General features: G+C 41.9%; 1 protein-coding gene across 2 annotated transcripts in view; it reads left to right on the top strand.

Moving 5' to 3' along the window:
- Window positions 1-16,988, top strand: part of GRM5 (glutamate metabotropic receptor 5) — a 466,389-nt gene that overhangs the window by 422,385 nt on the left and 27,016 nt on the right. For both annotated transcript variants that reach the window (XM_033949081.1, XM_033949080.1), the window contains exon 7: window positions 14,415-15,354. In XM_033949081.1, the coding sequence (XP_033804972.1) occupies window positions 14,415-15,354 (940 nt within the window). The remainder of the gene's footprint in view (window positions 1-14,414; window positions 15,355-16,988) is intronic.

The raw sequence follows: 16,988 nt of genomic DNA, 5'->3' as shown, positions 1-16,988 counted from the left end.
TCAAATGTTTTGTTTTGTCAAAATAGTTCCATTTCTCCTGTTATGTTTGTTTTTTACACTTAATTCTTAACTAAATGTAAATCGCATTGGATTTGGATTTTGCAATCAAATCAAATATTTTAATAAACTTGAAACAGTGAAAACTATTTTTCTCACAATATGAAAATATGGAAGCCTGCTGGACTAACCGTATAGGCCCTCAATGGAGACAACGTTGTTTATCTTGCTTTTCTTTACCAAACTTTTCAAACCACCCTCGTATATTATGGCTCTTATTTTAGAAGCTCTGTTCATGTTTCAGCAGTGTTAAAACTGATATTTAGACATCCATATAACATGGCCATCCAAATTCCGGTTTTATAAAACCAGTATATGGATCTCTAAAACTGTAATATGTCCTTACAGCAAGAGGGAATTGCTTTGGGAAAGGCTAAAGTAAGGATACCTAACTCTGATTTTAGGAGAATGAACATTTATGTCCAAAAATATGGACATTAATATTTAGACCCTAGTACCCAGCATGACTGAGCAAAGTTACACTGAAGGCATCAGTGAAAGGCACCCCTTAATCCCCTAACTGGGCTCTTTATTTTAATTAATTTCTTATATGCCACATGGAAGCCATCAATGCAGTGTACATTCAAGTACAATAGGAATTTTAATGTTCCTGGAGGGCTCACAATCTTAGTTTGCATAGGAGCCAGCTCTGTGGGTGCCTCAGCACTCCCAACATTGAACAAACTCCTTGACTGTGTCCAGGAAGATGTAATTTTCATTTGGTTTAGCACCCCCCCCCCCCAATAATTTTAAAAAGTTGATTCCCATGTCTTGTCTCACCATTTTACTCTGCCAGCTATTTTTTTTCTTCCATTTGTATCTTTGCTTTCCTGACTACTCGATCAGCCTCTATTAACTTTTCTAGATATTTTTACCTGTCTTCCTCTTTCTGCAATCTTTTGTAGTTTATGAAAGCTAACTTCTTATTCCCCCCTCATCTCCCCCTTCTCCATCCTCGCCCCTCTTTATAAGTCACCTTGAGCCTGCCTAGGTATGAGCGACGCAGAAATAGAAGATTAGATTAGATTATTCCTTACCTTCTCAGCTACTACTTTTGAGAACCAAAGCGTCCTTTTTTCCTCTTACATTTACTTACTTACCTTACAAAAAGATTTGTTGCCCTTACAATTACTCCTTTCAATTTTTCCCACTGCATTTCTACTCCTTCCAGACATTCCCATCCAGACAACAATTTCTTTACATAATCCCCATCTGAACAAAATTAGTCTTTTAAAAGTCTAGAACCTTTATTTTTGAATGAGCCCTTTCTATACCCATCTTAATATTAAACCATACCATGCAGTGATCACTGGATGCCAGATGATCACCCACTGTAACATCAGAAACACTTTCCCCGTTTGAAAGCACTAAGTCCAGTATGACCCCCTTCCCGCTTCTTCGGTTCTATTACCAACTGCTGGAACAGTTCTTGTAGAGAGTCCAGGATCTCCCTACTTCTAGAAGACCCTGCAATAGGGATACCCCAATCAATATCCGACATGCTAAAATCACCTATTAGCAAAACTTCCCCTTTTTTAAAATATATTCTGAATGTCTACTATTAAATCTCTGTCCACTTCTTCTGTCTGTGAAGGAGGTCTGTATATCACATCAATGTAAATATATTTACCATTTCCTCTTTCCAAATTGATCCACAGTGCCTCTTCCTTGCCCTGCAGATCCTGCAGTTCTGTGGCTTTAATACGATCTTTAACATATAACGCTACTCCCCCTCCTTTTCTTCCTACCCTGTCTTTCCTGAACAGATCATATCCCAGTATAACTACATCCCAGTCATGGTTCTCCGTGAACTCATCTTCTTTCATCACAGCTTTTAGAGCCAGAATCTTGTTTCCCATACTTCGAGCATTAGTATGTACTGCTTTCGAGACATTGCCCCCTTTTCTCATCCATGTAGAGGTATTCAGTGATTTACTTACCTGAGGGCTTATACTCATTCGGGGGCCTTGACCACCCTGCCCCATCCCTTTGAGTTTAAAGCCCTCTTCAGTAGATTAGCCAGCCTGCCACAGAAGACACTTCTTCCCTTCTTTGACAGATGTATACCATCCCTGCTCAGTAGCCCTTGGAAAATCATCCCATGGTTCAGGAAACCAAAATGCTCTTGACGACACCATCCACATAGCCACGCATTCATCTCCAGGATGCGTGCTTCTCTGACTTGGCCCTTGCCCTCGACCCACTGGGTTCTCTCCATAGTGTTTTCTTGCTACTTCAGCTTGTCTGTGGTGTTCTTTGCTCACATGTTTAAAGACATTAGACTGTTTTCAGTCCAATTCTTTATATGTGAGTTTGCAAACCATTGGACCCCTGAGGAAGGCGTGTTTGCCGAAACACGGACCGTGTAGGGTCTGGTTGGATTTTTATCACTTTATTTTTTATCATTGTACTTTTTTCATTGAATTTTCATGTTTTTATATGTCAGTGTATAATAAATTATCTCCAGAACATCTGTATCCACAGTTTTTTGTTTTTGTTTTCATCGGTGGTTTGCTTTCACTGTAGATCATTGGGTCTCCCTATTTTTCTTTGTTGGGATGGATGAGAATGCCACCTGCGCACCTGACTGTTTCATAGAAACATGGCAGATAAAGACCCATCCAGTCTGCCCATTCGCAGCATCCACTATCTCCTCCTCTCCCTATTGGCTAAGGCTCTTAACACTTGCATTGTGATGTCATAGAGCTATTTGATTATAGAAACATGATGGCAGATAAAGGCGAAATGGCCTATTTAGTCTGCCCATCTGCAGTAACCATTATCTCTTTCTCTCTCCGAGAGATCCCATGTGCCTATCCCAGGCTTTCTTGAATTCAGACACAGTCTCTGTCTCCACCACCTCTTCCGGGAGACTGTTCCACTCATCTACTACTCTTTATGTATATTTGCTCTCTAGGGATGTGTTTAGTGCTGAGGTTGCTTCTAGCTGATGTCTAGTGATTTGAGTTCAATAGACTACCTAAATCAATAGTTTTCCGCAGAATTGTGTTTTTTGTCTGTGATTCTTTTCTAAGAACCATTACATACACGTAGATTGATTGCTGCAAATGTGCAAAAATGACTTTAGAAAAATTTCCTCTCTGAGGTCAAGGTCATATGAGCATTTAACCAGAGATGGTACATTCTGCTGATTGGATGTGGTAGAAATTTCCATATGCAGTTTACAGGAATCTGCTGCAAAAGCCAGTTCTTTAGAACACTGTTCTTCAACCGCTGGTCCGTGGACCGGTGCTGGTCTGCAGGAATTTCCTGCCAGTCCATGGCCGGAACGTGCCTCAGACCTGAGGAGATCAGTGCACAAAGCTGTGGGCAGCAGCTCCTACGCACGTCCTGTGCCGGAACCTGCAGCCTTCTCTCTGATGTCACAACGTCAGAGGGAAAGCTTCCGGATGATGCGTGTGATGCACGAGGGGCTGCTGCACGTGGCATTGTGCACTGATCTCCTCAGTCCTGAGGCACATTCCAGTGAGGAAGAGGGAGCCAGCTGCAGGCAGTGAAGAAGAGGGAGCCGGCCGCGGGCAGCATAAAACAGCCAGGTGGGAGCGCTGGTATGTTTCTTGCAGAGGGGGAAGAAGACAAAAGAGACAGCTGGCTTTCTCAAGGCGTTGTTTGTAACCAAGAGAGAGCATGACATCCAGCCTCACCCAACTGCCATGATGAAGAGATGGCACATGGCAATTGTGATCATTAGTGAAGAAATGAAGATGGCCAACCAAGTGGAGAAAGCTTTGTCCAAGGCTAGACAAATCATAGGTTGTATCCGAGGAAGTTTTGTCAGCCGTAAGACCGAGGTCATAATGCCGTTGTACAGATCCATGGTGAGACCCCATCTGGAATACTGTGTACAATTCTGGAGGCCACATTACCACAAAGATGTGCTGAGAGTTGAGTTGGTTCAACGAATGGCTACTCGGATGGTCTCGGGTCTCAGGGTATGAGGAACGGCTGGATAAATTTCAGCTATACTCACTCGAGGAACGCAGAGAGAGGGGTGACATGATCGAAACGTTCAAATATGTCACAAGCCGTATCGAGGTGGAAGAAGATATCTTCTTTCTCAAAGGTCCCGCGGCAACGAGAGGGCATCCACTAAAACTCAGGGTTGGGAAATTTCATGGCGACACCAGAAAGTACTTCTTCACCGAAAGGGTGGTTGATCGCTGGAATAATCTTCCACTACAGGTAATTGGGGCCAGCAGCGTGCCAGACTTTAAGACAAAATGGGATTGGCATGTGGGATCTCTTCATAGAGGAAGGTAGAGGTGGGTCATTAGTGTGGGCAGACTGGATGGGCCGTGGCCCTTTTCGGCTGTCAGTTTCTATGTTTCTATGTTTAATTGTGAGAATTTTCATCTGCTGTCTATATTTTGCACTGTTCAGGAAGAAATGCATTTGTCTCTTTTTCTCTGGAGTTGTACTGCATGCAGAGTCTTGAATCTTAAGGTTTTGTTTGAATATATTAATACTTTTAGTTTTTGGTCCTGCATTTGCATGGGGGTTATCTGTTTTCTAGTAGGAATGAATGTTGAAAAGCATACAGTGTGCTATGCGTAGTTTAATTTTGTGGTTAACCATTATGTGTTGTTAATAAGATTATGTTGTGTGTATATGGAAAATGAATGGAAAGAATAGTGTTACAATTAAAACTATTATGGGGGCGGGGTGTGGGGCAGAGATGGGTGGGGTCTGGCCCACGACTTAGCCCAGTGCTCTTCAACCGCCGGTCCATAGGTGTAAAAAGGTTGAAGAACACTGCTTTAGAATCCATATATAATTCCTTTATGAATTTGTGGCTTTTTAACATATGATTGTCCTGTGGTGATCCCTATCTCTCTAATGCATAACCTTTTCTTTGCAACCCATTTCCTGAGATTGTAATGATCAGGCTGCATTCATCTATAATATTCTGTTCACAACATTGCAATTTTTCAAGAAAGACTTTAATTATTGCTTTTACAAAATATTCATATGAATAAATGCGAGCAATGCAGAAAAAAAAAAAAACTCAGGAGATCCATTGGTATTCTGGCTACTTCTTCCTGGCCTTAAAGTGAATAATGCTATCCTTGAAATGTCCTTATGTCTGATACTGCGGCATTCTTTAGAGTATCCATGGCTCATATACAAGGACTGCAGGAAGCAGAGCCTATAAAAACCGATTAGGAAAACCAATTCTCTTTCCTTTGTTTCTTCCAAATTAACCTCTTTCCTCTAAAAATGTGCAACTGCAGAAACACAGCTAAAAATGGTTTTAAATCAAACAGCAACCTGTACCAATTTAAACATGCCAGCAAATAACCTCAGAGGATGAGTAAAGCACCTGAGTTATGGAAGGAGAAATAAAGACCCAGGAACTGAATGGGATGTGTCACATTCTTTCAAAAACGAATTGTACAAGATTAAAAGGAGCCATTGGCAATTATCAGTACCACTGATAATGATCGGAGCTGGACCAGTTTCACACTGCTTCATGAGATCTGGGAAGGTTTCGATGAAGTTACCATATGGCTCCAGAAAAAGGAGGGCGGATCGAGACAACTGGGTTTTAGTTCCACTGAAAGCAATGGAAGGAAGGAGGACAGATAGAAACATCCGGGTTTTGCTTCCAACCCAGACCACCACTGCGTCTAACCTTAAAACACATTCCCAACCCAAAAATCGCCCGTTCCAAATGCCCAAAACAAGCCCTTTTAGGCGAAGGAGGGGCCAGCACTTCACCTAAAAGCTGGATTTTATAACTAGCGTCTGTCAAAAACAACACCGGTTACAGAATCCCCTCCCCCCCCCCCCGCAGCGATCGTGGCAGGAGTGATGCCTAATCTCTCCTGTCACGATTGCGATCTCCCTCCCCCCCCCCCCCCGAACAGCCATGAACCGCCAGGAGGGATCCCAAGCCTTCCTGCTGATACCCCCACCCAAACCCGTGATTGCAGCAGGAGGGATCCCAAGCCCTCCTGCCGACACCCCCGAACCCCTGACAATACCGGCAGGAGGGAGCCCAGGCCCTCCTGCCGAAGACAGCCCCCACCCATCTGTCTTTTTGATCATCCAAGTACCGATTTAGGCCACGATTGAACGTGAAATAATAAAATTATTATGAGCCCCCAACTCTCTATCGAGGGCTATTTTTTCTCTACTATGCAAAAAAGCTGGAAACTTGCTGGACAAAGTGTATAGCCGATGGAGACCATGTTGTTTAACTTGCTTTAAAAAAAAAAGTTGGTAGGATCCACAAAAATATAGTACTATTCAAATACACAGTGGAACCACAGAAGACTCTGAACTCAGCATCTTACACAGTTCCAAAAATGTTTTTGTTTGTTTAAAAGGAGGAAAAAGACCTCAACAAAATGGGGAGACCGCCAAGATAAATCTTATAGCGAAACATAACCCCAGGAATTACCCTCCATCATTGGCCCAAAAAAACCTCCCAAACGGCTTCGTCAGGGGAAGAGGCAGTCTGTAGAACTGACTTGCTATGACACAATAACTGGCGTGCTCTCAATGGGCCAGTCTTCCCGTGCCTTCCCGTTTGCTTTTTTTTTACCAACCTTTTCAAACCACTCTCGGAAATGTTTCCCATAATAGTACTTCCCTAAGCCTAAGGGCCCCTTTTACAAATCCGTGGTAGCGATGCTGCCGAGGTAAATGTGCCGAAGCCCGTAGGAACTGAATGGGCTTTGGCGCATTTACCGTGGTAACGTCGCTACCGCGGCTTTGTAAAAGGGACCCTAAGTTTTTTTTCATACCTCACACTTTTTCATTTACCAAAATTGTCTGTACAGCACATCGAAGACCTGATCCAGAATCTTTTTGTATGTCTTATACAATGGTCAAAGGCTAATTTTATTTATTTATTTCTCCCATTTGTGCTTCGCACGTACCTATACAAGCTCTTGGCGACATTACAGAGGAAGGGGTTAGAAGAGGGTAGGGAGGACAATGGAGGGCAGGAAGATACAGAAGGAGAAGAGGATACATGTGATTAGGTGTCAAATAGATGAGTTTTCAGTTTCTTTATTGCCTTATAGATTTCAACTGGTGAGATCTGGGGCTCAGTGAGCTTCTAAATGTGCAACTCCAAAAGAAAGGAGCTTTAATTACTCTGGAAAGCATTGTAAAGGGGCTTGAAATCCGGCTGAAAAGTATTCTGGAGAGTGTCAAGCTAGGACTGCGGCATGGTTCTGTAGGCTCGGCAAATAGCACAGGCCGTCCTTAGCTAATGCTGTGCCCAGCATGCATGCTGTGATCTTGTATTTTGGGTAGGGAAATGATATCACCATCAGCGGTGCATGACTGGTTTACCACACACTGGGCGGCCTGACCGAAGAAAGCTTAGAGAGAATAATTTAGTGAAGCCCCTTCATGTTGCCTTCTGTTGAAGCAATGCCTGCAATAAAAATGTTACATTTTAGGGGGGGTGGTTTGTGTTGCTGCTTTTTCCATGACATTTTGATTGTCTGTATGCTGCGTTGGCATTTTTCTGATTCAGAATGTAGTCTAAATTTGCTGGGTGTTTGATTTTCCTAATTGAATTTAGACAAGGGCACAAACACAATTTTAAGTTCATGCTACCAAATTAAATGCCAAGTGGTTTCATTCTTTTCTCTCTTTTTTTTTTGCTGTAGCAAATTCAATTGGGCAAATACGACTACTGCTATTTATCTAGAATGACCAGGTTACCCATTCCAAATGGGAGACTTTTTGGCCAGGCCTGGTTTTAAAATTACACCCCAAAGCAGTGAGGTATTTGTAATTCATGATTCCATCCATTGACTTCAGTGCTTCAGGTACCATAATGCACCGGGATGAGGTTGGCAGAAATCCAGGACTGGCCAAACAGTCTCCCTTCTGGAATGGGTAACCTGGTTACCCTATATTTATCGTTCCTATAGCGCTGAAAGATGTATACAGTGCTGTACGTTTAACATGCAATCAACAGTCCCTGCTTGGAAGAGCTTACAATCTAATTTGGACAGACAGGACATCGAGAGGTTGGAGAGTTTCTTGCAGAGAGAATGATAGGTAATTTTATGGTAAGTGGGAGTTAGGAATTGAAAATGGTTTCGAAAAAGCGGACTTTTAGCTTGGATTCGAATACTGCAAGAGATGGACCCTGATGTAATGACTCAGGCGGTCTGTTCCAGCAAGATAGAAGGGATGGAGTCTGGAGTTGGCAGTGAAGGAGAAGGGTACGGATAGGAGGGATTTGCCCAATGAACGGAGTTCACAGAGGGGAGCATTGAGAGAGATAAGCGTGGATTGATATTTGAGGGTCTGAAGAGTGAGTGTACTTGTGGTACACAGACAAATCCGCGCACGCTAATTGTGGTTCGACAAATGCACCCCGGCAATTGCAAGAATGGACAAGAGCGCGCATGACAATTGCGGCCCCCGTCAAGGATATCTGGAAGGCCCTGATTTGCTCAGACTCCTCAGGCCCTGTCCCTTGGGAGGGGCTTGAGGCGCCTCAGGCCCCTCCCAAGGGACAGGGCCTGAGGAGTCTGAGCAAATCAGGGCCTTCCAGATTTCCTCTAAAAGGGTTTCCATAATCATGATGTAAACCTAACTTTAACACTAGATAGAAAGTGAATTTTCTCTTCTACATTATAATACTTCAGCACGTTCCTTGTCAAACTCTCTTCAAAAGACATAACACCTACAAATAAAGATACTACTGTTTATCGCGCTCCTGGTCTCAAATTTGAACCGGCCGGGAACCAGCGCACCGTAACTCAGGGCACCTGAATCTGTCAGCCAATACTGTGCTCTTAGTTATTTATTTATTTTTTTTAATCGAATTTCTAGCCCGTTCTCCCAGAAGTGCCCAGAACGGGTTACAAGTTTGCATACACAGTAGAGATTTAGCAGCAAGGTTACAACTTCACATACAGCAGATATACAGAACAGATTTATTACGGCCTTGCAGATACCATTCTGAGACTTTATATACGATAGTATGTATTCTCTTAGGGCTCCTTTTACTAAGGCCCTTTTTTACTAAGGTGCGCTAACCGATTAGCGCACGCTAAACGTTAACGTGTGCATGTTAGTCTATGGACGCGTTAGCATTTTAAGCGTGCGCTGAAGATTAGTGTGTGGAAACCACGTGCTAAACGAAAAATACTAACGCAAGCTCTATGGAGGCATTGGCGTCTAGCGCGCTAATACCGCGAGCGCACCTTAGTAAAAGGAGCCCTTAGTTTAATTAAAGCATAGGTGTTCTCAGCACCCCCTCTCCCCCCATATCATGTGTTTCATAATAAGAAAAAAATCATTTCAATTTTTTGTAACGTGAGTATTGTTCCTGTAGCTCATTGTTGATCCTGAAATCCACTGTGTACTTATCCTTGTAACCCGCTTATTTATTTATTTAAAATGATTTATAACCCGCTTATCCACAAATCTAAGCAAGGTACAAAATCACATGAAATAATACAGACAAATTCAAAACAGCAAAGCAAAATAGGGTAAAAAAGAACAGTCGCCACTGGGGAGGACAGGCTATAAGACTAACCCCCCTCTTTTACAAAGGCGCAGTAATCAATTTACCACGCGCTAAACACTAACGCACCCATTAGGTACAAAATCACATGAAATAATACAGACAAATTCAAAACGTCAAAGCAAAATAGGGTAAAAAAAGAACAGCTGCCACTGGGGAGGATGGGCTATAAGACTAACCCCCTCTTGTACAAAGGCGCACTAATCAATTTACCACACGCTAAACACTAACGCACCCATTAGGTACAAAATCACGTGAAATAATACAGACAAATTCAAAACGGCAAAGCAAAATAGGGTAAAAAAGAACAGCCGCTACTGGGGAGGACAGGCTATAAGACTAACCCCCCTCTTTTACAAAGGCGCAGTAATCAATTTACCACGCGCTAAACACTAACGCACCCATTAGGTACAAAATCACATGAAATAATACAGACAAATTCAAAACGTCAAAGCAAAATAGGGTAAAAAAAGAACAGCTGCCACTGGGGAGGATGGGCTATAAGACTAACCCCCTCTTGTACAAAGGCGCACTAATCAATTTACCACACGCTAAACACTAACGCACCCATTAGGTACAAAATCACGTGAAATAATACAGACAAATTCAAAACGGCAAAGCAAAATAGGGTAAAAAAGAACAGCCGCTACTGGGGAGGATGGGCTATAAGACTAACCCCCCTCTTTTACAAAGGCGCACTAATCAATTTACCACGCGCTAAACACTAACGCATCCATTAGGTACAAAATCACATGAAATAATACAGACAAATTCAAAACAACAAAGCAAAATAGGGTAAAAAAAGAACAGCCGCCACTGGGGAGGAGGGTTATAAGACTAACCCCCCTCTTTTACAAAGGCGCACTAATCAATTTACCACGCGCTAAACACTAACGCATCCATTAGGTACAAAATCACATGAAATAATACAGACAAATTCAAAACAACAAAGCAAAATAGGGTAAAAAAAGAACAGCCGCCACTGGGGAGGAGGGTTATAAGACTAACCCCCCTCTTTTACAAAGGCGCACTAATCAATTTACCACGCGCTAAACACTAACGCATCCATTATAGTCTATGGACACATTAGCGTTTAGCACGTGCTAAACCGGCTACCGCACCTTAGTAAAAGGACCCGTAAATAAATATATAAATACGCACGTAGGGTAATACCATTGATTCTTGTTTCATAATACCATTAAATCAGTCTTTAAAACTTAGCTGATGAATAAATCAAAGCACAGTGTCTCTAAGGGCTCCTTTTACGAAGGTGCGCTAGCGTTTTTAGCACACGATGCATTGCCACGCACGCTAACCCCATGCCACGCGCCAAGAACTAGCTCCAGCACAATGCTGGCGTTAGCGTCTAGCGCAGCTTAGGGCTCCTTTGACGAAGGTGCGCTAGCGTTTTTAGCGCACGCACCGGAGGAGGCGATAGCGGCTAGCACACGCAGCATTTTAGCGCATGCTATTCCATGCGTTAAGGCCTCTAACGCACCTTCATAAAAGGAGGCCTAAGTCTCCTAATGGAATAGGCCCCATGAAGGAGAAAAATGTAGATCTCATTTTCTGCTCTTTGCTGGAGTTTTTATTTGAGAATCTAAAAAGGAGTAATAAACCCTGAAAGGTGTGAAATAGGCTATCACTGATGATAAATACACGCCAATGAGTCACCTCTGGCAGGAAAGTAGGAAGCCTCCTGCAACTGGATCTGGTTTTCTGTGACTGACCTTAAAGGCTATTCATTTGATAACATATTTTCTTATATTATCATTTTCAAAGATTGACAACAGCAATGTGAGAACGAAAGGGTGTCCATAAATCATTCTCTGCAAATGTTAATTCAAGATAAAAGCGGTTCCTTTTGGAAAATTAAACACAGACATAAAGGTCACTCAATATGGAAGATAAAGTTTTCTGACATATACTTGCAGGGATATTGTATGCGGGTGACATCTTTAGAAAATGGTGCTTTTGATCTTCGCCTCCATCATCTGGAGTAGGACCAGAGCCAGGTTTTGCAATGGAAGGGATGAGGGATGGGGAGCAAGGCAGACAGACTCCACTGGCAGCGGGTTTCTATCCTGAACCCGGTTCATTTAACATTTTTCCCTGCGTCATCATCTGATAACCAATCAGCACTGAGCTTCAACCAGAAATGGCAACCAGTCAGATTTTAACCTTGTTCATATTTCACAGAAAGTATATGGAGGGGGGGGGGGCGGTTTCCTGAGTGAAATCTGTTGATTTTTATTGCCCAGGGGGGCTGAATTTATTGAAAAAATTGAAAATGACAACAAACGGAATTCAGGGCCCCTTCTAGCATTGCCCGCTGCTAATATACCCCCTTTTATGAAGCCGTCTTAGGATTTTTATCGCCAGCTGCGGCAATAAAAGCTCCAATGCTCATAGAATTCCTATCAGCATAGGAGTTAACACCGCTGTGGCTGGTGATAAAAAAAAAAAGCCTAATGCGGCTTCATAAAAGAGAAGTACCATAAAACTTGCTTGATTACAGACTTATCCCCCTGCCCCCTTTTTACAAAACCGTGGTGCGTTTTTTTAGCACTGGCAGCGGCAGTAACAGCTCCCACGTTCATAAAATTCCTATGAGCGTCGGAGCTGCTCATGGAATTCCTACGAGCGTCGGAGATGTCACCGCTGCAGCCGGCGCTAAAAACCACACTACGGTTTTGTAAAAGGTAGGGATGGAGTTAATTCTCATTTCCACAAAACTAATGAGTAGAAATAATTTTTTTTAAAAAACCAAGGAAACAAAAATGATTAAAAACATAGGGCTGCACCTAGTGACTGGGTGATTGAGGTCTTTTTCCTTATTATTATTTTCTACACCATACATAATTTAAACACACTGGTCTCGTTTGTTAGAGAGCAATGTTTATTGAAATGAACAGTGTCATTAGGTTTAATTGAAATGGGAAATCTTAAACTACAAAAGAACCAAGCCCAGTTGAAATATACAAGGACAAACTAAATTTTATATACAGTTTCAGTTAAATCATTTATATTCCGTTATAGCCAACAGAGTCCATAGCAGATTACATACAAAGAAATAGATCAATTCAACTAAGATATTACATAAGTAGCAAGACATTATTCCATTACTAATTAATAAGATTAAGGGCTCCTTTGACAAAGGTGCGTTAGGGCCTTAACGCGCGGAATAGCATGTGCTAACCGCTACCGCCTCCTCTTGAGCAGGCGGTAGTTTTTCAAGTAGCGCGCATGATAGTGCGTGCAAAATCCGGTGCATGCGCTAAAAACGCTAGCGCACCTTTGTAGAAGGATCACTAAATATCTGAAATAAAAAAGGTTTTAAGCGCTTTTTTAAAAATAGTAAAAGTTGCTATAGATTGTATTGGAATTGGCAGGATTGACCGTACAGAGGCAGCATGATATGGCAAGGAGATGGTAAACAATTTTTTTACGAGCAGCCGCTGAAAAGATCTCAGCCCAACCAAAAAGAGAATGTTATTCCACACTTTTCGTTTCAGTGAGGCAAATGCATCGAGCAAATGGGCACAAGTGTAGGGAAACCAAGCCATTATGACATCACCAATGAGGCTGGCTCTTAGGCATTGGTGGAATGAGACATTATGACATCACAATATGAGGGGCTGCTGAAAAGTTCTCAGCCCAACCAAGAAGAGAATGATGTGGAGCCATGAAACTGTCAAGTTGTTCCAAACTTTTATGGACATTTTTTGTTTCAATGATGTGAAATGAAATGAAAAATATCAAGAAAAGTGTGTAATAACTTGTAAGTTTCATAGCTCCACATCATTCTCTTCTTGGTTGGCCTGAGAACTTTTCAACAGCCCCTCATATTGTGATGTCATAATGCCTCATTCCACCAATGCCTAAGAGTTAACCTCATTGGCGATGTCACAATGGCTTGGTTTCCCTACACTTGTGCCCATTTGCTAGATGCATTTGCCTCATTGAAACGAAAAGTGTGGAATAACTTGTAAATTTCTCGACTCCACATCATTCTTTTCTTGCTTGGGCTGAGAACTTTTCATTGGCCCCTCGTGTATATATAATTCCTTTTAAACTTGGAAATTGTAATTTGTCTTATCAATGGCCTGCAAATTAAATTGTTTTTATATTGTATATAATATTTTAAATACCAAACAGCACATGATTCTAGCCTCGATTGGCAACCAGTATAAAGCTATATATGAAGGTGTAATTCTGTCTGATTTTCTTAATTTATAAATTAATTATATTGTGAAGAAGGGGATATTCATTATATCAGGTCACTCCTTCGGACCTGAGAGCTATGTATTATGAACTGGATGATAAAAATGACACTTTTACCATCATATTTTATTTATTTATTCAATTTTCTATAGGAGCTAGAATGATTTACATGAATTCAGTCAGGTGCTCGAGCATTTTCCCTGTCTGTCCCTGTGGGCTCACAATCTATCTAATGTACCTGGGGCAATGGGGGGATTAAGTGACTTGCCAAGGATCACAAGGAGCAGTGTGGGTTTGAACCCACAACCTCAGGGTGTTGAGGCTGTAGCTTTAACCACTGTGCCATACTCTCCCCTATGCTCTCTTATACTTATGAATATAAATTGTGAAAATGAAGTGTAATGGGAAATCTTAGACATCTACCATGTTGTTTCAAACCCACAACAAGACTCCATGGACATATCTGGGGGGGGGGGGGGGCGCAAGGGAAACAGTTGCTTCCCCAAAATGGACTTCCAATGAAAATGGCGCCTATATGGTTTGACAAACCTACTCACGTTAGCACCTACATTTTTACACTGTGCATTTTATTTCCATCTCTTCGCAGGCTGTGACCTGATCCCTGTGGAGTATCTCCGATGGGGGGATCCTGAACCCATTGCGGCCATTGTTTTTGCCTGCCTGGGCCTATTAGCGACATTGTTTGTCACTGCTGTGTTCATCCTATACCGTGACACACCTGTGGTCAAGTCGTCAAGTCGTGAGCTCTGCTACATCATTCTAGCTGGCATCTGCTTGGGTTACCTATGCACCTTCTGTCTTATCGCAAAGCCCCAACAGTTTCTTTGCTACCTTCAAAGAATTGGCATCGGCCTTTCTCCAGCCATGAGTTACTCTGCCCTAGTTACTAAAACCAATCGCATTGCGAGAATTTTGGCAGGCAGCAAGAAGAAAATCTGCACAAAGAAGCCCAGATTCATGAGTGCCTGTGCCCAGTTGATAATTGCTTTCATCCTAATTTGCATCCAGCTAGGTATAATTGTTGCTCTTTTCATAATGGAGCCACCCGACGTAGTACACGATTATCCAAGTATCCGGGAAGTCTACTTGATCTGTAACACCAACAACCTGGGAGTCGTCACTCCCCTTGGCTATAATGGATTGCTCATCTTAAGTTGTACCTTCTATGCTTTTAAAACCAGAAATGTTCCAGCCAATTTCAATGAAGCGAAATATATTGCCTTCACAATGTATACCACCTGCATCATTTGGCTGGCCTTTGTGCCGATATATTTTGGGAGCAACTACAAAATTATCACCATGTGTTTCTCGGTAAGCTTGAGTGCCACGGTAGCACTTGGCTGCATGTTTGTGCCCAAGGTTTATATTATCCTTGCTAAACCAGAGCGGAACGTGCGAAGTGCGTTCACCACCTCCACTGTGGTCCGCATGCATGTGGGAGATGGAAAGTCTTCTTCGGCTGCTAGTCGCTCAAGTAGCCTGGTCAATCTATGGAAACGAAGGGGATCGTCTGGTGAAACGTTAAGGTAAAGTCTAAAGCATCCATCTTACCAGTTCAAGTTAAACTTTGTTTCAAGGTAATCTTGTACAGTGGTTTACGAGCATAATTCGTTCCAGAAGCATGCTCGTAAACCAAATTGCTCGCCAGGTGCCTAAGTTTTAAGTTAGGTGCGATTCTATGATGGGCGCTTAAGTGGGTTGACCTGTAATAGGCACCTAACTTTTGGGCCTGTCTTTTATAGACGCCCATTACAGAATCTGGCCCTAAAAACAGGTAATGAAACAGCAGGTTATACCAGTTGTGTGTCCCAGATGTTCCTGGTGATGTCACACTCAGGCTTTACAGAATGGCCACAATGAATATGCAAATGATAAATTAGCGTAGATTTGATTTCAAATGTTTTCAGGTTTCTTCCATGCATATACATCATAAGGTGTGCAGGCTAAAAAAAAAATGTGTTTTGTTTAGTTTTCTACTTTGGGAGATACTTTTGTTTTAGTCCTTTTTTAAGTTGTTTGCTTGTTGTAGTGGCAATGCAATGAATAGGGGGAAGAGAAGGCATTACAAAAGCCAGTACTTTTAGAAAAGCGGAATGATAATCCACTGGTTTAATTCTGATTTTTTTTGTATAACTGAAAAAAAAAATACGTGTATCAAGCGAGACACAATATGGAAAACTTATTTCTATGAAGTAACGAATTTGAAAATCTAATATTGGAGGCACGGTTTAGAACGTGACCTGCTGAAAGGCTCCGAGTGACGTCAGACTGTTGTGAACTCGGAATGCAGCATATGACATCATCTCAGACATCGTGATAACTTGTACAAGGGGCCGCTGAAAAGTTGGGGCAGTCTCCATTGAGGGCTATACACTTAGGGGCCCTTTTAGTAATGCGGTCCTTTTACTAATTACTAAAGATTTGCGCGTGCTAAATTGGTTAGCGCGCCTTAGTAAAAGGACCCCTTAGTCCACTTTTTTCATTCTGTCGGAAAAATATGGAATGAAAAAAGTGGAAAATCGGTAGACTAAGGCCCTCTTTTACAAAGGCTAAGCGTTTTGGCGTGGATTTAGTGCGAGCTGAATCAACGCGTGCGCTAACTGCTAACGCATCCATAGGATAACATGCACGTGTTAGCGTTTAGCGCATGTTTAGCGCGTGATAATATTTAGCGCGCGCTAAAAAACATAGCGCACCTTTGTAAAAGAGGAGGTAAGTGTTACATTACATAATTCTTATATACCGCAGCTACCTTGCGGTTCAGTGCTTTTAACAGCTAAGAGATACTAACTATATGTAGTATGATTATAAATTAATCAAAATATTTACCAAATAGGTTTTCAGTGATTTTCTAAAAACTAGGAAAGAGGTTGAGAATGATATATAAGTACTAACTTGTTTGTCCCATATAGCTGCCAAATATGCCAAAGTTTTACTAAGAAATCATTTATAAACACATCTCTTTACAGATGAAAAATCAAAAAGTCGTATCACACACAAGTATTTTCTAGTAGCAAAATTGAAGCCATCTAAAAAATAGCTGGGTAAAAGTCCATTCAATAATAATAATATTATTCTTTTATACCGCCATAACCAAAAGTTCTAGGCGGTTTACACTAAAAAGAGCTGGACAATCAGAGAAATACAATAATACAGTAAA

This window comes from Geotrypetes seraphini, chromosome 6 (genome assembly GCF_902459505.1).
Source record: "Geotrypetes seraphini chromosome 6, aGeoSer1.1, whole genome shotgun sequence".
NCBI classification, from domain to species: Eukaryota; Metazoa; Chordata; class Amphibia; order Gymnophiona; family Dermophiidae; genus Geotrypetes; species Geotrypetes seraphini.
Note: the sequence above shows the minus strand (reverse complement) of the source record. Positions and strands in the feature narration are given on the sequence as shown.